General features: G+C 38.1%; 1 protein-coding gene across 2 annotated transcripts in view; it reads left to right on the top strand.

Annotated features, from left to right (window-relative positions):
• The window catches only part of CYP39A1 (cytochrome P450 family 39 subfamily A member 1), a 69,027-nt gene that overhangs the window by 35,273 nt on the left and 12,250 nt on the right, over positions 1–21,504 (top strand). The window contains exons 8-11 of one of the 2 annotated variants that reach the window (XM_067006333.1): positions 6,287–6,420; positions 14,501–14,596; positions 15,449–15,537; positions 18,803–21,256. In XM_067006333.1, the coding sequence (XP_066862434.1) occupies positions 6,287–6,420; positions 14,501–14,596; positions 15,449–15,537; positions 18,803–18,983 (500 nt within the window). In that variant the 3' untranslated portion in view covers positions 18,984–21,256. Of the gene's footprint in view, positions 1–6,286; positions 6,421–14,500; positions 14,597–15,448; positions 15,538–18,802; positions 21,257–21,504 lie in introns of those variants that run through there. The other variant, XM_059076547.2, reaches the window with a different exon arrangement.

Raw genomic sequence — 21,504 nt, 5'->3', positions numbered from 1 at the left:
TTTTTAACCTCTCCTTCCACCATCTGGCCCAGTACTGGCAGGCAACATTTCTGTCACTCTCCATCAACTAGCTAACACCATGCGCCCCATGCCAGCGTTCTCCTGAGGACCCACCCTGCCCATCCCACCCTCCCCAGTCAGCCCCTTCAAAGCGGCCCCTGCCCCACCTGGCAGGTAGCCTCAGCTGGCCCCGGCAACTGTACAAAGTGGCTCCACCTCTGGGGGGCGGGGGGAGCACCCTGCATGCCATGAACCCACAGCAGTCACAGCAGAGCCACACAGCCAGCCAGGGCACAGTTGCAACCCAACCACACAGGAGGGTGCACACGGCACACATGTGGGACATCCCAGGAGCACCTGGCTCTAGTGACCAAGAGGGATTGCACCCCTGTGCCCCACAGGACACCTTATACATAAGCCTGCTGTTTCAAGAACAGGAGATATAGCTGATCTACTTAATGCATAGAAACAGACACAGAGGGTTGAGCAAATGAAAAGATAAAGGAATATCTTCCAAACAAAAGCAAAAGATAAAAACCTCAGAAAAAAACTAAATGAAACAAAGATAGCAATTTACCAGATAAAGAGTTCAAAATTATAGTCATAAAAATGTTCACTGAAGTTGGGAGAAGAATGGATGAACCCAGTGAAAACTTGAAAAGGCAAATAGAAGATGAAGACTACAATAGCTGAAATAGAACATACACTAGAGGGAATCAGCAGCAGATTAGAGGATGCAGAAGAACGGATCAGCAATCTGGAAGACAAAGTAGTGGAAATCACCCAATCAGAACAGCAAAAAGAAAAAAAGAATAAAAACCAATGAGGATAGTTTAAGAGGTCTCTGGGACAACTACAACATTTACATTATAGGGGTCACAGAGGAGAAGAAAGAGAGAAAGGGACAGAAAACCTATTTGAAGAAATAATGGCTGAAAACTTCCCTAACCTGGTGAAGGGAACAGACAGACAAGTCCAGGAAGCAGAGAGAGTTCCAAACAAGATGAACCAAAGGCACCCACACCAAGACACATTATAATTAAAATGTCAAAAGTTAAAGACAAAGAGAGAATCTTAAAAGTTTCACAATATTTCTTTTCACAGTTAAAAGAATATTGTAGAAAGGGATTTATTGCTGTCTCCTTTTGGGAGACAAGTCTCCAAACTAATTTTCATCTCACTAAAAATTTCCAGAAATTTGTAACCAGTATATTCTCATTGCCTATAAACAGCTGTTGTAGGATCATTGGACATATAAAATGTATTGTAATGATATTATCTACTTCAGGACATTTTTTCCTTTCTTACTCTTTCTGAGATGTGCTAACCTTTTCCAGTGAAAGTAGGTTTCTTCTTAGAAGAAAACAGCAGTTTTTTAAATATATGAAAATATCCCTGGAATAGAGATATAATTTTTTAATTGAATATTTGAACATTACTTATCATATTCAAAATTTTTTAATTCCTTAAATGAAGGAAAGGATGTAAGATACTTCTTTTATATTCCTCTGGAATACTGTAAATTCTTTATTTACTATTTCTCTTTAGCTTTGTTCTTTAAAAACTGACTTTTTTTTTTTCAGTAGCTTATCTTGAGGTCTCTGCTTGAGAAAATATGCCAGAAAACTAGTTTCCTACTGTTATTCTCTGTCAGCAATTGATGTCTCTGCTTCATTGCTTTTTGAGAGAAGTCATAGAAATGCTGGATTTTTTCAAAGCTGTTACATCATTTCCCCAAATAACAGTATAAACACCAACTTTTGTTATTTGATATTGCTTTTTAGCAAAATTATTATAAAATTTGGGAAGCAAATTTCATGAACAAGTTTTGGTAGGAATCATTGCTTAAGATTATTACATCAGATTCTTTATTTTTCAACCTTTATCTCCATGCACTTTTAATCCCAGTTCACTGTCCTTCATGTGTACTATGACCTTTTGCACACACCTTAATTTTAAACATTTTAAATAAGCTGTTCTGTGAATATGAAAGACAAGATCTGTGAATGAAGACAACCTCACAGTATAGAACAGCAAACAACCGAGAATCCCTGCTTTCAAAAGTAAAGAAAGAGCTGGTAGAATGTGTTAGGGATGCACTCTTTAAATTTCAGTGGAGTATATTCTTTGCTTCACTTCTCTGTGTCCCTTGGTAGATATACACCTGTCTTTCATCTGTGGGGAAGCACAGGGCCTCCTCAGTATTCATTCCCACCTTCTGATTCAATCTCCTCAGAATTATGTCTCAAAAGGTATGAATGACTCGGCAAATGCCTGTCATTCTCCTTTTTTTTCGCAAAACGTGGGTTATTTTCCCAAAATGATTAGTTAAATCTTGATATAATGTTACTTCAGGACTATAGGAACAGAATTTTTGTATTTTATGTATTTATTTATTGAATAAATGTGTGTGTGTGTGTGTGTGTGTGTGTGTGTGTGTGTGTGTGTGAGAAGGGGAGGGAGCTTGAAATATGGAGGAGACAGAGGAGTCATCTCTCAACAAAGGACCTGCTTTAGTGATCCTGTTTGATTCATATTTCTATTGTTTTTAGGTCTAAGAAATCATATTTTTATAATTAATTTTGGAATTTAAGTTACTTTTGTCTCTGCCTGGGTGAGTGCTACTCCTCCTTCCAGGCTTAGCTGAAACTCCAGCCCTAGGCAAGAGGGGATGAATGCTATTGAGACTCAAATCCTCTCTTATGAAACTTATAGTTATTTGTATCCAGATATTATTTTGTGTCCTTATGTCCAAGCTCCTTTAAAACAGTGACTGTGTCTTTCTTATTTGTTTCTCCTCTCAAGGGAGGTGCTGGGACCCAGGGAGCAAGGGTAAGGGCTTTTAGTGTAGCCAGACATAGGCTTGAAGGCTGCTCTGACACTTTCAAGCTTCTCCTTGGACGCATGATAACTTGATAGCTGGCAGATTGTGATGAGGAATAAATGAAGTGGTCCAACATATTGGTGACATTAGATGGTCAACAAATTAGTATTATTCTCTTCCTATCTCTTACAGCACCTACGCTTGGGCTAACATGTAACAGATATGAAGCAAATATATATTGAGTGAATAAATGGTTGAAGTAGTAGAATTTTAATCTATTATATATCCTTAACAAATATAAATTACAGTTACTGTGTTCTAACATGCTTGGCACCATGCCTGCAGAAACCCAAAACTATACGGAATATTTTAGAAACATTCTTTGCTATTTCTGAACTCAAGACTCATCCTTTCTTTTACTTGGTTTCAAATATCCTGTGATTTGGTTTGACTTTTATTGCATTTGTGCCAAGAATTAAACAGATGACTTCTGAATTTTACCCCAAATCACCCATAGTTTCTTCCCTGGCTGCCTTTTGTACTGGTCCCCATCTCCATTAGGCCCTATCCCTTTTGATGATTACCTTGGCATTCTTCCAAGTGGAACCTTCTAATTTTAGAGTCAAAACACTGGAAGAACAAACCACAGATGTGCATTGAAATATGTACAGTATGGGTACAACGCCATTTCTAAGAGTTATAATAAGAAAGGCCTTTAACCTAAAGATGTTGTTTGAAAACAGCATCTTTTTCTTTTTCTTTGTCTAGTCTGAGAATACTACCTTATTTTTCCTATATCACACTGGGACTTGAGAAACTAAAAATATTTTTTCAAAACATTTATTTTCCAAGTGTAGTCTACATCTCTTCTACATTTGTAGGTCATAATAGATTTTGTTTTCAACTCAGAACAAGCTTTTGTTTCTTTATTGTATAATACAAAACACTTTTTGTACTTTATAATTCAATTAGTCTCCTAAGAATAATTCATAGAAAACTTTTTCTCCAAAAGAAGGTCAGAACCTTCACTATTACCAGAGTCCAGACTCTTTCAAGGCCAGAATTATGCCTGTTTCATAATCGGTTGGTCACTTTGGAGTCACACAGACCTGATTTCAAACACAAAATCTGACCCGTGGTAGTCATTTATCTTTGATCAATTAGAGAAATATTTATTTTCTGTATCCTATAGCTTCAGTAAAGTAAAAAACAAAAAATAAGTAGAGGGATTGTTTGGTGAATTTGTCTAATGTAGATGCTCTAAATAGATTTTTAAAGAGAAAAACCTCTTTTAAAGTAAGATTTAGAATCTGAAGTGTAGGTTACTGCTAATTTATTTGTAATGTCCATTCGGCAAGGGCCCTCATTTGCTGGGGTCACCTTGGTTTCCAAGATAAAGATGAAATTGGTCTGAACTCCCTCCCAGAGTTCTAGGGATCTTTGGAGGGAGAAGTGATGGAGGCGGCCAGAAGTGGAGGCCTCTGCCTCTTGGAGTTTCTCTTGACTTCCAGTCTCGCATTTCCTGATTTCTCCACTTCCGCTCTTTTCCCTTCTGCGGTTCTGCCTCTTTTCCATATTGCATTGCTTCCTGGACATACCCAGATCTTTATTTCCCCAGGTGTTAACTTAAGGTATGTGTTAGCTGACTTTATTAAAATATTAAAAATATAGGACAAGGAAAGGGAAAATTACACAGTAGCCAGAAACAACTTAAAATTGAGTATATGACATAAAGTTGAATTTTCTGTTCTTAAAAGTCACATCTGCCATTTCTCCCTTGGAGAGTTTTCCTTAGTTTTCTAATAGGTTGTTGGTCACCTGCCATGTAGACAATGGTCTTCTTTTTCTTTTTTTTTTTTTTGCACTCATGTACATTCTAAAAGAAACTCAGATCCCCTCATACATTTTTAAGTTGATCTTCTAAAATTTGTTATCCTGCACTTCAATACCTTCCTTGCTTTTAACTATCTTCAAATATTTTATATCTCATAGAAGGGTCTCCTTGCCTGCATGGTGTACCTGTTAACTGTGTGTTCGTTTCTTACCTCCTAGACTGAGTGTATTGCGAGAATGCCTTCATTGTTGTAACCCTGGTGGAGGCTGACTCAACTCCTGGCTCTTGCTCAGTGCTCAAAAATCTGTCAAGTTTAATGGAGTGTATAGACGCCCCTATGGGAATTAATAGAACCAGAGCTCAAAAACCCTAGTTCCCAGACTCCACTAACCAGAAACATTTGCTTCTGACTCCTCAGGAATTCCACCTGTACTGACAGAGAAGGTTTCCCAGGCAGCACCCACCCAACCCTCTTCTGCAGGATGGGCTGGCTTTAGGACAAGCCTCATCCAGAGTCAAAGAGAAATGTGACTGGAGACCCACATTCCACTCTCATCCACTCATGCCCAGTACAGTTGGGAGGAAAATGTGAAAGTTGACTTAAACTGACCATGTTGTTGACTTTTATTGAGCAAGTACTGTCAAAATTGAAAGCTGAGTTGTTTAAAGTAATTTTCAAAATGTAAACATTTTACTTGAAATATCATTAATTAAACTGTCTCATTTGACTGAAGGCCCTGACCTTATGTTGGTCCATAGAAAGATCAACCGCAATCCTTTTCCACGTGACTTCAATCTAAATATTAGCTAAGGTATGCAACTTACAGTAGGAATGTTTGATGTACCTGTGTTTTTTTTTTTTTTTTTTTTGTGGTACGCGGGCCTCTCACTGTTGTGGCCTCTCCCATTGCGGAGCACAGGCTCTGGATGCGCAGGCCCAGCGGCCGTGGCTCACGGGCCCAGCCGCTCCGCGGCATGTGGGATCTTCCCGGACCGGGGCACGAACCCGCGTCCCCTGCATCGGCAGGCGGACTCTCAACCACTGCGCCACCAGGGAAGCCCTGTACCTGTGTTTAGAGAGCTCATCATTCCAGATGAAATACATGTGTCCCATCACCCCTTTCCTAATATTCTTTTTGGGCTTTCTGAAATGTATGATTAAAAAGCAAAAGCAAAAACAAAAACAAATCAGCAGGGAAGAGATAGAAGTAGTAAGTCAGGTGGCTTCTCAGATCTTTTACTTTGTACTTTTGATGCCGATCTTTTATTGCTCTTTCCTTAAGTGGAATGAGAATTTGGACAAGAAACAATGAAATGAGTAAAAATTGAACATCTTTCTGACAGGCACTATCTTAGTCATCTGATAGCCATAGGACTGTGAGAACCAAGGTTGGATACCAATCCATTACATTACAGTAATCAACATTGGTTTAGTTTTATATGCCATACATTTTATCTTGGTAAGAAGAAAATGATAAAAAGAGTCAATAACTTACTAAACTTGGTATGTAAAAGTAATAATAATATTAACACCTGATATCAGAGACAGTATTTAACTTATATAGCTTACATAAAATCATTTTCTGGCCTCTTTAAGTCCATCTTTTTTTTTTAAATTCTCTTTCCAGGTAAAGATAAGATTAAAGTATGTGAGGATGACTTGAAGAAACTCCCTCTAATTAAATGGTGTATTTTGGAAACCATTCGTTTAAGAGCCCCTGGTGTCATTACTAGAAAAGTGCTGAAGCCAGTTAAAATTTTGGTGAGCATTGGTTTTGTTTTAAAATAATGAACCTTCTGGGGAAAAAAAGTAGATATTTTGCCCATTTATTATTAGATAATTTCTTAAGTTCCATGAAGTACTATGGGACCCTAGAACAGGTTACTAATAAGTTGTACAGTACCAGTTTGTTAATATAGATATCTATCTATTGGCAACTATTTTAGCTAAAACATAAGCCTTTCATAATCATTTTGGCTTTGTGATTCTACATCAGAATTAGTATAATCCTATTTCAATCAAGCAGGAGGGTCGGATAGTGTTTCCTCTGCTGAACCAACCAATGAGTATTCCTGAGTTGGAATAGGTTAAGGAATTGAGTGTGTGAGGGAAGTCCTTTAGAATAACTGGAAGACAGTTCAGACCACAGATCACAGATACAGGAACAGATAGCAGGAATGCCATGGGTAATAGAGACTGATATTAGGAATTAGTGACTGAGTGAGGTCCTCTCTATGGGCAAAGTAGGAGAGTATTCTCAAGTGTACCATGAAAGGTATGTGCATGTGGCAAACATTCAGTTCAATATTTGGTGAATCATTCAGGCAGAACAAAAAAAAAAATTTTTTTAAGGAATGATTTGGAACCTAAATTATCAAGATAGATTATAGTTAGTCAGCCCTCCACTCTTGTTAGCTTTTTTTCCCCACAGCTTAAGAGTGCTTGGATTAAAATCAAGAAAATTTTGTAGTAATAGAATTCAAAAGAGACCAAAAAAAAAATCCAAATTTCATACAAGTTGCAACTTGCTATATCCAAAAAATAACAGTTTGTTTAACTGATCTTATGTAGATTGTAGCATTCAGTTTCAACGGGATTTTAACAGTTTTTGCTTTTGAATAATCAAATTATCAATTACTTTAAAACTATGACTCTAAGAGAATATATATATTTAAATATTTATAAATTTAAATATCTATAAATTTATATATGTAATAAAAGAATATATGTATTCTGTATTGAGAGGAAATAGTCAAACAACTTGGTGCAATTAAGTAGAGCAATGTGTTTATTACTTTGAATATTACTCTAATTGGTACTGAACTTTTAGTAAGCCTTATTTATATTCTGGGTAGTAGTAACTTAGCTGAAATGCAGAATAGTTATTTGACAAATAAGTGGGTATTTTGATTGTTATTTTAAGCATATAGATCCTATACAAGTTTTGTTAGATTAATACCTAAGTATTTCCATTATTTTGGAGATTTTGGAAGTGGTATTTTTAATTTTTATTCTTTTATTTATTTATTTTAATGAAGTGGGGTTTTCTTTTCATTTTATTTATTTATTTATTTATTTATTTATTTTCTATTTGGCTGCCTTTGGGTCTTTGTTGCTGTGCGTGGGCTTTCTCTAGCTGTGGCGAGCGGAGGCTACTCTCCGTTGCGGTGCACGGGCTTCTCATTGCTGTGGCTTCTCTTGTTGCAGAGCACAGGCTCTAGGCGCACGGGCTTCAGTAGTTGCGGCACATGGGCTCAGTAGTTGTGGCTCACGGGCTTGGTTGCTCTGGGGCATGTGGGATCCTCCTGGACCAGGGTTTGAACCCATGTCCCCTGCGTTGGAAGGCGGATTCCCAACCACTGCCCCACCACTGCCCCACCAGGAAAACCCTGTAAATGGTATTTTTAAAAACTTTGATTCCCCATTGTACATTACTTGTCTGTAGGAATATAGTTGATTTTTGTGTGTTGACCTTGTATCTGCAGTGTTGTGACATCAATATGGAAACCTAAGTTTCATTACAGTGTAAATCTGTCATTAAAAAACTTTTTTATACATTATTCTTCACATTTCATGCATCTACAGAGTTTCCATATTTATTTCAAGGCTACATTAATAGTACATTGAGTTGATAGCTTAAATATTTAATTATTTCCTGATTCTTGAGAGTTTAGGTAGTTTTCTTTGTTTTTAATATGGTAATTATTTGTATCTTTGTGACTAGTACATTTCCTTTTTTAAGGATTATCATTGAATTATGTTTTCGTAGTAGATTACTGGTCCAAGAGTATGAACACATTTATGATTCACTGCCTAAAATCCTTTTACAAAACTGGACTATTTTATAGGTCCAACACCTATAGATTCCCAATAAAAAATTTTAATTAAGAATAATAGATATCCAAAAATTTTGATAAATTATTTTAAAAATTCATAGTCTCTTCTACTTCCTCACACCCACACATTCTTCCTAGAGGACATGAGGCTCAGAAGCATCCAAGGTGCCTTCCAAGACCTCGCAGCTGCAGTTATGCCTCTCTTAGTGGTAGAGCAACCCCACAAACATGTACTCAGGCTGCTACCGTCCCAGAATGTTCCAGCATTTCCTTTCATTATTTTTCACATCTCTTTTTAATATTGGTAAAAGGTGCAGTGTTTCCTGTACCTGCTATTTCTTCTGTACACAAAATAAACACTGCCTTTCCTCTTAGGAGGCCCAAACTAATCACTGTGATGTTCACCCTACAGAGTTGAGACTTTAAAAATAATAAATGGAACAGTTTTTTTTTTCTTATTACACAAGCAAAGTATGGTAATTAGGGGGGGAAAAGACCAGAAAAAGAAGCTAAAGGAAGAAATTAAAAATTGCCTAGAATCTCGCAAGTTAGAGATAACGACTATGAACATTTGGTATTATAATTTCAGAATTTTTTCCTCTAGTATGTGCATTAAAAAATAAATTGGGGTCACACAAAGCTAATTTTCTCACAACCTGCTTTTATTTTATTTAATAATAGATCCCAAATAGTTTTCTGTATCAATAAAAGACATCCACATCATTTTGAATTACAGCATAATCTAATATATGGACATCAAATAAATTTTAAAATCAGTTCAATGTTCTTGAATATGTATGTGGCTTCCATTCTTTCACTATTATAAACAGTGCAAAGATTAACATTCCTATAGCTAAATTTTTGTGCACATTACTGATTATTTCCTTAGTATAAATTCATATGACTTGGTTCTTTTAAGCTTCAAATATTTTCTAAAACAGGTGGAATGTCTTTGCTGAACATATTAATATGTTCCCAGGAATTTGGATCATAAAAATCATTTCAGATGGGACATCTATGTTTTGACCAGTTGGACAACAGGTCAAGGTTCCTTGCTATGAATGCTAGAAGTATTCTCCACTGCTCTTTCCTAATGGAATCTGAACAGAATATTTATTTTTGCTCCTGTAATCATTCCTTTCTATATTTTTTTGGAATAAGTGAGAATGGACAAACACTGGTTTCTTTGGTTTACTGTATTCCTTCCTTCTCTTTATTATGCCACCTTTACAAAACTCTTAAACTTCTACTTGTGCTCTCTTTACAAGGTTTCATATTTAGTACCAAGTTAATCTGCAAGAATACCCAGGAAAGAATTAACCAAAAAGAGTGTTGGAAAATATGAATAATTAAGGAATGTTAATTATCTTCTTAAGATATTAAAACATGTAGCAAAACTACAATAATTAAAATGGCATGATACTGGTGTCAGACCAGATATTTGGATCAATGTAACTGACTAGATAGATAACAAAGAAACAAACCCCCTTGTGCAGAAGAATTTAATATTGGGTAAATGAATCATTGTAAGTCCATGAAGAGCAACGAGATTAATATATGGTTTTGGATGACTGTCTAAAAGTGGGTATTTTTTTAACTTCTAGAATAGTAGTTCTCAAACTTTTTGGCTTCAGGGTCCCCTTATACCCTACAGAATTATTAAGAACCCCAAAGAACTTTTGTCTATGTAAGTTATATCTATCAATATTTACTGTATTAGAAACTAAAGCTGAGAAATTGTTAAAATATTTATTTAATAATTCATTTTAAAAATAATAAGAAACCTAATACATATTAAAATAATTGTGTGGGGGTTTTTTTAAGATTTTTTTTTATGTGGACTGTTTTTAAAGTCTTTATTGAATTTGTTAAAATATTGCTTCTGTTTTATGTTTTGGTTTTTTGGAGCAAGGCATGTGGGATCTTAGCTCCCTGACCAAGGATTGAACCCACATGCCCTGCATTGGAAGGCAAAGTCTTAACCACTGGACTGCCAGGGAAGTCCCCAGATAGTGTGGTTTTATGAAACATAAATATATTTTTCAAAACACAAAAAATATAGAAGAACAGCATCATTTTAAGTGTTTGCAAATCTCTCTGATGCCTTTTGCTAATAGAAGAAATCTGAAATCCCATATATGTGTCTGCGATCAGTTGTTGTGATATATTGTTTCCTATTAATGGAAATGAAGAAGATTCAGCCTCACACAGACATGTAACCAAAAAAGGAAGGAGTATTTTATTAGCCTTTTCAGATATTTCTGTGGCTATTCTTTGATACTACACTAAAACTCAACAGAGGTACTTTCTTAAAAGTTTGTTGCAATCTGAAAATATGTTAATGAATTTTTTGTACTCAGTTACATTAAAATCCATTGGTCTATCCTATACTTTGAATGAGTCTTTTACCCAGGAATGGTTTTTGATCTGGCAGATTCTCTGAAAATGTCTTGGGACTCCCAGAAGACCCTAAGCCATCTTTGAAAGCCACTGTTGTGGAGAGAAGAGGGCTTCTTATGTTTAGGATTAATCAATGAAACCACAAAGCAGATGAACAGACTGTACCATATCAAAATTTAACATGTCCTATTTTTTAAAGTATAACCTAAATTAAATGTCAGCCAAAAATTAAGAATAAATATCAGTATAAGTACAATTCAGGGGGTAATAATTGTAATATTTAATGAATTCACAGATCAATAAGTAAAGGACTAATATATATAGATAAATGAGGATAGGACATGAGCACAAGTTTTATAGAAGAAAATAACAACATGGAAAATACTCAGGAAAGACATAAACTTATAAACAGCAATTTTTAAAAACCTATTTAAAATGTCAGATTAGCAGATGAGAGGGCAGTGAAATTGATACTCTCATATATTTAGTTAGAAACATATCTTGCTACAAAATTTGAGGAAACAGTTGAGCAACATGTATTAATAGCCTTAGATGTTCAGAAGACATAGGACATGTATATTCCTATGTCTTCTGAATATATATGTTAAAAGATTTTATATGAACAACGCTTTGTGGAAGAAGATGTTTGTGATGGCATTATTTATTACAGCAAAAATGGTAGAGAATGATTGGTTGAGAAGCCACTGGAGAGAAAATTATTTTATATGAGTATACAATATAAAAATAATACTTATGCTATAATATCAAGTGAACAATGTAAGAGTCAAAAATTATTCAGTAGGATAAAAACAATATGTATATACTAGGTATTTATATATGTAAACAATATTTATCAGTATATATAAACAACAAACTATATTTAAAAACAACAATAAAAAACCCAAAAAGCTAAATTACTGTTATTAGGTAAAAATACTGGCGGGAAGTCTAGCCAATTGATAACTGTCTTTTGTTGCCAGCACTCTTGTTGTTTTCTTTCCTAGTTTTTTCTATTTTTCTGAATTTTCCAAAATTTCTAGAAAGCAGTTTTTATTACACAAAAGAATATACTTTTAATTAAAAAAAAAAAAAAAAAAAAAAAAAAAAAAAAAAAAACTGACACCAACCAAGCTCCTGGCCAAGAGCTAGAGAGAAAGAATGTGCTTTGGGGCTTCTCTGATGGATGCTTTGCCATTACAAGACTCCTCTTTTCTTGAAGTAAGCTAAGAGTCTGCATTCCTTGCACCCACTTTGGTCTTAGCATCCTTCTTGAGTTACAACAGAGAATCCTTCTCTTCCCTCTTCAAGAAAAGCCAGTCTCCGGACTAGCAGATGAAGTTCATCTGGCCTCACAGCATCCCTGTGGGGTGGGCTAGCCAAGTTCACTTCTGTCTACCTGACAGGTGTCATTATTGCCAACGCAGAGAAGCTGTGACTTCCACTTCCTAGTGATCCATGCCCTGGTCCCCTGACTGTTTTGTCTCCCTCTTGATCTTTCTCTTCATGTGCCATGTTAACAATGACAGGACTGTTTGGTCCGGACGGAACGATGTCCGTTTGCTCAGAGGATATTCCTTTGATATAACCAGCTCTCACATCCTTTTCTGCCACTCATCCACCTGGCATTTGCTGCTGCCACAGGAACTTTCTGTCTGGTCTCCTCCCTGTTGCTAGTGTGAATGCTGTTCCCGAGGCTGCCTTTGAAGTCTTCCTTTACTACCCTGCTTTGTAGGCTGCAGCAGTCAGCATCTCCACATCACAATCCTAGGTCGGCAGCCACTGAAGGGGGCTGTGGGGAGGGTGGGGGGAGGGGAAGGGCAGCAGCTGCCCTGCCTGGATGCCTGGCCCAGGGCTGCCCCCAAACATATCAGGGCCCTCCCCAGCTGATTTCAGAGCCAATCATGACCCCTCTAGCCTCAGTTCCAGCAGAGGTAGAACACACGCACAGGACTGGGATCTCACAGGTCTTTTCCACTTTAAAAATGGTAAGAGGCCATAAGCAAAAGTCTCCATCTCTTCCTATCTTGACCTGACTCTCTCCAGCAATCCTGGCACTGAAATTACCAAACTCAAGGAATACTCAGCAACCATCGTGGGTTAAAAAACGATGGCGCCTCCCCATACTCCACTCCCTGCTTGCATAAAAAGACATGTTTTCGGGGCTTCCCTGGTGGCGCAGTGGTTGGGAATCCGCCTGCCGATGCAGGGGATACGGGTTCGTGCCCCGGTCTGGGAGGATCCCACGTGCCGCGGAGCGGCTGGGCCCGTGAGCCATGGCCGCTGAGCCTGAGCATCCGGAGCCTGTGCTCCACAACGGGAGAGGCCACAACAGTGAGGCCCACATACCACAAAAAAAAAAAAAAAAAAAGACATGTTTTCGATTGTAACATGCTACTGTTCTAGATACATAAACTTAAAGTAAGTGTTTTGCAAATATCTTGAGGACACTTCAAAATTACGCAGGATTAAACAGATGTGGCTTCTGATACTTGGCACAGGGAGTTACTAATAAAACGTCTTCACCTCAGTAGAGATGGTAGCTCTCTGGCGACCTCACACCTTGGGGGTGCTCTTTGTCCTCTGGTTCCTGAGCAAAGTGATGTAAAGATGATGTTGTGAAATAGTTTGTAGTTCTTGGTATAGTTTATATATCATGAAAATCTATTATAATGTGAATGGAGAAGGATCGTGCAGACTCTGCTGCTTGAGGAAACATACTGTTTATCATCAGTTTCACAACCACTGAGACCTCAAATGTGAAACCAACCCAATAAGCCCACAACACTTGCTTTGTCCTATGTCTTCCTAAGCAGTTGTCTTCAACTTCTTTCTGCCCTAACAGCTGCTGCTAGAGTGAAACAAACAAACAGAATCCACAGCCCCTGCCCCGAAACTGTCATCAGCATCCCCAAGGACAGAACATCCACTGCTCCTGTTCTCAGTGCCAGTAGGGCCAGTGTCCTGTCTCAGAGTTAGTTTTTTCTGTTCTAGAACCTGGGAATCCACTGCGGTTTCCATCATCAAGACCACTTGCTGCAAACTCCAATATCAAACATCAAAAGCTGCATTACAGTGGACTTAGACCAGTTTCTAAAATTTTCACATGTATCTCTATCTTCCTCCATGTAACCAAAGATATATGTATGTATAACTGATCATCAGAATTAAAAATCAGTAATTGCCTACATTGGAAAATAGAAATGAGCCATCTATCTAGTAAAGAGATTTTCTCACCATTGATTATACGATGTATATGTCTTCTCTCTAATATGGTAATATGGGTGTAGGATTATTTTTAATGACCCGAGCTCTCATTAAAACAGATCTCTCGGGCTTCCCTGGTGGCGCAGTGGTTGAGAATCCGCCTGCCGATGCAGGGGACACGGGTTCGTGCCCCGGTCCGGGAAGATCCCACATGCCGTGGAGCAGCTGGGCCCGTGAGCCATGGCCGCTGAGCCTGCGCGTCCGGAGCCTGTGCTCCGCAATGGGAGAGGCCACAACAGTGAGAGGCCCGTGTACCACACACACACACAAAAAACCCAAAAAACAAACAAACAAAAAAAACAGATCTCAAAACATGACTTGGAACCATTTTTCTGTTATAGAATTATACTGTTCCTTCTGGTGACTTGTTGATGTTGTCTCCATTTTGGCTACATAGAAATCCAAAGTATTTTCCTGAACCTGACCTCTTCAAGCCTGTAAGTTGTCTCTTTCAGTATACATTGTCCTTGGATTTCCTCTTTATGCCAGGAGTATGAATTCATATATTAACTAGGGCTATATCATTAAGCAGCCATATTTCTCTGGTAACTAAGGCTACAAATCACAGACTAGATTTGTAATATGGATGTCATAACATTTACAAATCAGATAGAAAAGTTTTTGGAATAAGCTTCACCAACTTTAAAATAAATTTTTGTCTGAAACCAGCAGGACATGTTAAAAGTAAACGTGCTTGGTTCTGATAGAAGCCATATTTCATGTTCTTCAGGCAATTGCTTCTGTTATCGGTATCCAAGGAGGACAAAAATAAAAATGAAGCAAATTAAAACTGTGTTCTGCTATTTTTTAGAACTGGGGAGTTACAGGGCTAAACAAAATCTTAAGAGGTCATTTAGTCCATTCTCTGCCTTTAGGTAAAACTGTCAAAAATGGCATCCAGATGTATTAATTCTGCAGACCAAGCTTTCTCCAACAGGGAGGGCTGTCAGTGTCTCATTACTAAATTTATTACCAAGGGCAATTTTATGATGGAGCCTGAGGCCTTATTATAAATATTCTTCCTCTTCTGAGGTCAATTCTGTGGTTGATTTACATTATCATTTACATTTACCACTTAACAAAGTTCTTTTTAAACCTTTTTATTTATTAGTTCCCATTCCAGAGACATAATTGTGGCAGATATTAATAACAGGTTGGAAAAAATTACCAACAACCCTGCAACTTTATATGCAAGGATTAGCTGTACAAGATCATTTTTAGCCTAGAGAAATAAAGTTAAGCTTATTTATATAAGACTGATTTAGAAAAAAAATGCTTTCTTCCCACAGGAACGTTGGAAAAAGGCAAATTTAGAGAAGCATGCTTTCTTGGACTGCTTCATGGCATTTGGGAGCGGGAAGTACCAGTGTCCTGGAAGGTCAGTGCGACAGCTGGGGCACATTTATCCAGAAAGTCTGCAGAAAGACGAGGGCTTGGAGGGGGAAAGCTTTGGTTTAATCCCTCTTTTCTCTATTATCAAAACTACAGGGAAATCTAGGAGACCACATTCTGTTTGATTGGCCCTCACATTGTGCGATGTCTTTGTGGGAATGTCTGCAGTGACTTCTGATAGGAGACCTTGTGAGAATAAAATATTATAGTTGCAGCTGCCAGATGAAAGCTGGGTTTGTGTTTCAAATGCTCAACTTTCCTATAAGGATAATTTGAAGTGGTTTGAGTTCTACCTTTTTAAAAGATACAGATAGAAGAATAATATGTCTTGAACAACAAACATTAGCACAGACATTTGCTGGGATTACAGAACATCTTTCACTTCGAGCATGACAGCAGCTTACTGGGTGGTTTCTCTTTATTGAATTAGTTTGGTTCTATAAAAAGTTGCCTTTGATATCTTTTTGAGTTAAATTAATGTGGCACCCAGGCCTCCTCTTCAATGTGATGCCCTGTTCTAGTGAAAATTATTTACTGTTTATTTATTCAAGAAGGAACCTTCCTGAACATCTCACCTGTGCCAGGCCCTCTGCTAGGCATTAGGGATAGAGCACTGAGGAAGATGGACATGGTCCCTGACCTCATAAAACTTACAGCCTACATTAAATAAATCCCACTTCCTTGTTGGTGATGGTTCTGTTGGAGAAATGTTGGTACCTATTTGTAACAAAATCTCACTCAGTGAACATACAAATCCTTTAAAAATTCTATATTCGAAATATTGTAGTTTCTTAAGGCAATTGTCTTTGTTGTTTAAACATAATTACCAATCCATATTTGCGATTGTGACTTACTCAATAGCATCCGTTCAACTCCTCCTTTGTTTTATGTTTTATACTATCAACTTGCTTTTCATAATTAATTGACACTTCCCCCAAAATGGTTTTAATTAGCCTTAGCCAACCATGGAAATTCTATCTTCCTTCTTAGAAGTTATTCTAGAAGCTGAGGGGTAAGCAGATTTGTGCCTGGTGTTTCCCTGGAGACAACTATTCGTCCTGGGGTAGGTCCTTGACCTAAACTGGCCAATCAGACTAAAAGGAGAGACTTTTTTCTTTCACAGTTAGGAAAATATATACTGTCCTCTCTCCCATTGGAAGTGAACAAGCAATCAGGTAGCTAGCTCCAGTTGTTGCTAAGAGCAAGTTCAAGGGGAACTAGCTTTAGGATGGTTTGGAGTCTGTGGACACAGAGTAGAGATCTGTGAAGAGCTTGGTGCATGAGATGTCATGTGCCACTGAATCATCAGTTTTGAGGAGCTACTCTACTTCCTGTTATGTTAGATAATAAATGCTTTTTATTAATTATATATATTATATATATATGTAATAAATGTTCACTTATTTTTAAGGCAGTTTGAGTGGGAGGCTTCATTGGTTAGATCTGAAAGCATGCTGACATACGCACCAAAAAACTCCAAAGTTAACATTATAATTGAGTGTCAAATACTTTAAGGGAATAGTATAACCAACAAAAACAAACAATATCTACAAAAACCCATCATGCTCACCCTTTATCATATTATTTTTACTTTAGAAAAGCAGTTATTTTTCTAAAAAATTAATTTATTTATTTGTTTTTGGTTTTGGCTGCATTGGGTCTTCGTTGCTGCACGCGGGCTTCCTCTAGCTGCGGCGAGCGGAGGCCACTCCTCCTTGTGGTGCATGGGCCTCTCTTTGCGGTGGCTTCTCTTGTTGTGGAGCATGGGCTCTAGGCGCATGGGCTTCAGTAATTGTGGCTCCCGGGCTCCAGAGTGCAGGCTCAGTAGTTGTGGCACATGGGCTTAGTTGCTCCGCAGCATGTGGGATCTTCTCGGGCAGGGATCGAACACGTGTCCCTCGTTGGCAGGCGGATTCCTCCTAACCACTGCGCCACCAGGGAAGCCCAGAAAAGCAGTTCTTAAATCAATAATACATTTATTATTTTTGTCACCAATATCAATGTTGTAAGAATAGGTCTTCTAAAAATGTTAGATATCACTTTTTTTCAGGCCTTTCATATATATTCCCAGTTGTAACTAAAGAGTTTACTATAAGCATCTTTGAAATTGAGCTAGAAGTATTTTAGACCAAGAACTGAAATGCTTTGCAAAGAAGCATGTAGTATGGGCCAATGGTCAAAGATTAACTGATGACTATGGTTTCTAAGAGGGGCTGTTATGACATTACTGTGATATCTTTTGTGGCTGACAGACATTTGCTTGAGTTTGACAGTAATGGGTACAAAAGAGGGGACCATGACATTTCACCTCAATCAATAGTATATTATTTATACAGAAAGTATACATTTTTCAATGTACTGAGCTTATACTATATGTAAGGCAGTGTCCTGAGTACTGCAGAAGCTTTGGGAAAGAGTAAGACATGTTCTCATCCCTCAGGACATGATGTCTGGGAGAAGGAGAGGAGGATACCATATCGAGTTCATAAATAACTGCAAGGAACGCAGGGTGAAAGATGGCCAAGCATCACGCCGTGGGGATTCAAGAGAGAGGGTGTATCTGGTCAGGGTGATCTTAGATGATTTTCTTGGGAGAGTGGCCTTTGAAGGGTTGGATGAACTTCCAGACTGAGGGAACAGTGATCGAGGGGTCATTTAGTACAGGGGTATGTAGGTTAGGGGGTTATGGTTTTACTGTTATTGAGACCAGATTACAAGTAGTGGCAAGAAGGCAGACTGAAAAGGGACATTGGCTCAACCGGGAAGGCCCTTTAATACCTAGGTACACAGCTCACAAGGCACTAATGAAGTATTAAAAAGTTTTGGGTAGAGCAGACCACAGTGGGGCATGCTGACAATTGCATGTGAGAGACATTGAGTGGTGCAATCTACCAGATTTGGAAGATGATTAGAAACACTGACCGGGCAAGACGGAGGATTTGAGGAATGTTGTAGCTTTGAACCTAGGTGGCTGGAAGAGATGGTAGAAATAGAGAAATGAGGAACAGGAGCAATTTGGGGGACAAGATATTAAGTTTTCCTTTGAAAACTTTTGAGTGTGAAGTGCAGCACAACATATATCATATAACCAAAATCTACAGGTTAAATATGAATGTTGAATAAATATGACTTAATTTTTAAAAACCTGCTTAATCTAGTTTTCTATTAAGCTTCTATTTCTAATAGCCCATAATTTTCCTGTTATTTTAAACAGCCAACTCATGAAACATTTTTTTTTTTTTTTAAAACAGACAAAACAGAAAATTGTTCAAGAAGGTGAATGACTTCATTTGGACAACATATGCCAAGATAGATCTTTGCACTAGAAAGTTAATCCCACAAACCCTTAGTATAATCCCTAGAAAATTGCACCCATTCTTAGTTTGTGTACCTCAAGCCAATTTATTTTCTCATGTACCAAATACTCAGTGAGTCAGAGAAAGTTGCCTGGGAAGTAGATGACAATCAAAGTTTGTCAAGAAAGCAGTCTTGTGGCCTTCCAGCTGTCGCCCCTTGGTGTTCAGGCCACTGAGGCAGTTTGAGAGCCCCTCTCCCAAGTGAACACCAAATAAGAACTCAGTGCCGCCATCAGCTGCCAGCCAAAAAGCAGAATGGAAGAACTAGAGTTCCTCCTCAGAATGATGGGAGTTCAGAAAATATATGTGGAGGGTGAACCCCTTGCTAGGCACTTCCCTGTAGTGAAAGGGACCCATTCCCAGTAAATCTACTGCTGGAGAAGTCTAGTGATTTTGCAGAAAAACAAACAGGAGAAAGCACATGAACTACTAGACTTTACCAGCCATGGTAGTATGCGAAATGAAGAGTGGACATTTTCCTCTTAACTGTGAATTTAGATGGAGGAATTGGACAGGGGATTTCCAGTGGGTGTCTCAGAGTTGATGATCTTAGCAGAAAGGGATGTACTTGCCATCCCCACCCCCTGGAATGCACACCAAAGCCAATAGCCCTGATTCTTCTTGGTTCCCATCCCTGCAAGAGGATCCCAGTTGGCTGTATCATTGTGCTAACTGATACGGGTTAAATTCCAGTGTAAAACAATAGCCCTAATCTTTGGCAAGATAACCCCTTACAAAGGCATGCTTGGATAAGAAAAGGGTGTAAGAAGAGGAAGGCTGCTGTACTTGAGACATGGAAATGAAGCATGGATTCCTCGGGGATAAAAACTGTGATTTCAACTTTTTTGTGTGTTTGGGTTCTTCATGTATCCTAGGGCAGTACAAGGTCAGAAAGTCATGGACTTATCTTGAATGACTAATGAAAATCACATTGCTGTTGGAAAATTAATTCAAACATAGGTCCAGTTGATAGTAGGTTAGTAGTACTGTTATTCAACCCACCAAATATCTCTTGAGCACGTAGTATTAATATGATTTCCTTCATTCAATAAATATTTATCGATTGTATGCTATATGTCAGGGTAGAGTTCTAGGAGTTACCTTGGAAAACAAAATAATGGATGAAGTCCCTTCCCTCAAGGAGCTTATAATCTAACTCAAGACACCTTATTAAACACTAGGGAGATTCAAAGACACATAACATCCCTGAATTGCTTATAATGCAGTTGGAGAGATGAGACATAGCAACATGAAAAACAAGCTCTACTTAATAGCATAAGATGGCACTTGAGAAATGCCAGAGGACTCATCTATATCATAATTGCCATAGGAACTCAGAGGAAAGGGCACTGGAAAAGGCTTTATGGACTAGATGAAAATAATTAGTAAACAGCACAAAAGAAAGCATACCTTCCTGAAAGGCAGTGGTATCACATGTTGAGGGTAGAAAACACATTAAGTGCTCTCAGGAATGTAACGTACCTATATGTTAGTGGTAGGAAGGCAACTCTATATTTGGGGTTTGTGAAGCTCTGAGTACAGTAGTTTATGTTTATTATATTAATGCTAATGTAATTTTAATAATTGTGCCTTATTCAGTAAAATATCTTTGCACAATCTTGTGTTTGAGAAGCACTGTACTTAGAGATAGCTGATTGTTCTTGAGGAGTGAGCGACACCAGTCCCTCTGGATTTCATGAGAAGTTGCGAATTCAATTCATTCTGAGGAATTTGTTACATAAACAAATGCATCCCCTCAACTCCAGTTGGTAAATGGAATGGAATGAACTGGATTTACTAATATAATATTGCCCTAACATTTTCACCACGGCCATGCACATGTCCTGGAGGGGGATGTGAAAAGGGTCGAGAGTGGAAGAGCGGATGTAGTTAACTCCAAGACTGACTGAGGCTGCCAGACCCTTTATTAACTTCTAGACATGCTTCTCTCTCCTTTCTGCTTTACTGAGGGGCAATGACTCACTCAAAGGAGCACAGAAACCATGGGTGAAGTTGCAGTCATTACTTTCCCAGCCATTTCATTCTGACACTTCATTATGAGGCTAATATTTAAGTCTGTCAAGACCAGAAGCAGCAAATTCCAGAGTGATTTTTTTTAATTTATTTTTTATACAGCAGGTTCTGATTAGTTATCTGTTTTATACATATTAGTGTATATATGTCAATCCCAGTCTCCCAATTCATCCGACCACCATCAACCCCCCCCCACCCCTGCTTTCCCCCTTTGCTGTCCATACGTTTGTTCTCCACATCTGCCTTGCAAACCACGGTGATTTTTGATACCTAGGCCAAAGTGCTTCTAAAATAAAACATGTTCATTTCTGCTCCAAAAATGCCGGAAAGGACCCTCTTTTCCTTTATTTACCAAATAGATCGCTAGCCTCTCAGTCGTGCACAGGACACCTGCACAGGATTTGTAGCTGTTGGAGAGAATAAAAGGGCACTTTGGGCTGGGTATCTCCCCACCACTTTTTTTTTTTTTTTTTTCATGGGCTTTCTCCCCTCATCAAACTGAGTTACTGCTCTTTGATAAGTTTGGTCTCTTTGTTTTTCAGAAAGAAGTTTCAGCTCCTAGG

This window comes from Kogia breviceps, chromosome 10 (genome assembly GCF_026419965.1).
Source record: "Kogia breviceps isolate mKogBre1 chromosome 10, mKogBre1 haplotype 1, whole genome shotgun sequence".
NCBI classification, from domain to species: Eukaryota; Metazoa; Chordata; class Mammalia; order Artiodactyla; family Physeteridae; genus Kogia; species Kogia breviceps.
Note: the sequence above shows the minus strand (reverse complement) of the source record. Positions and strands in the feature narration are given on the sequence as shown.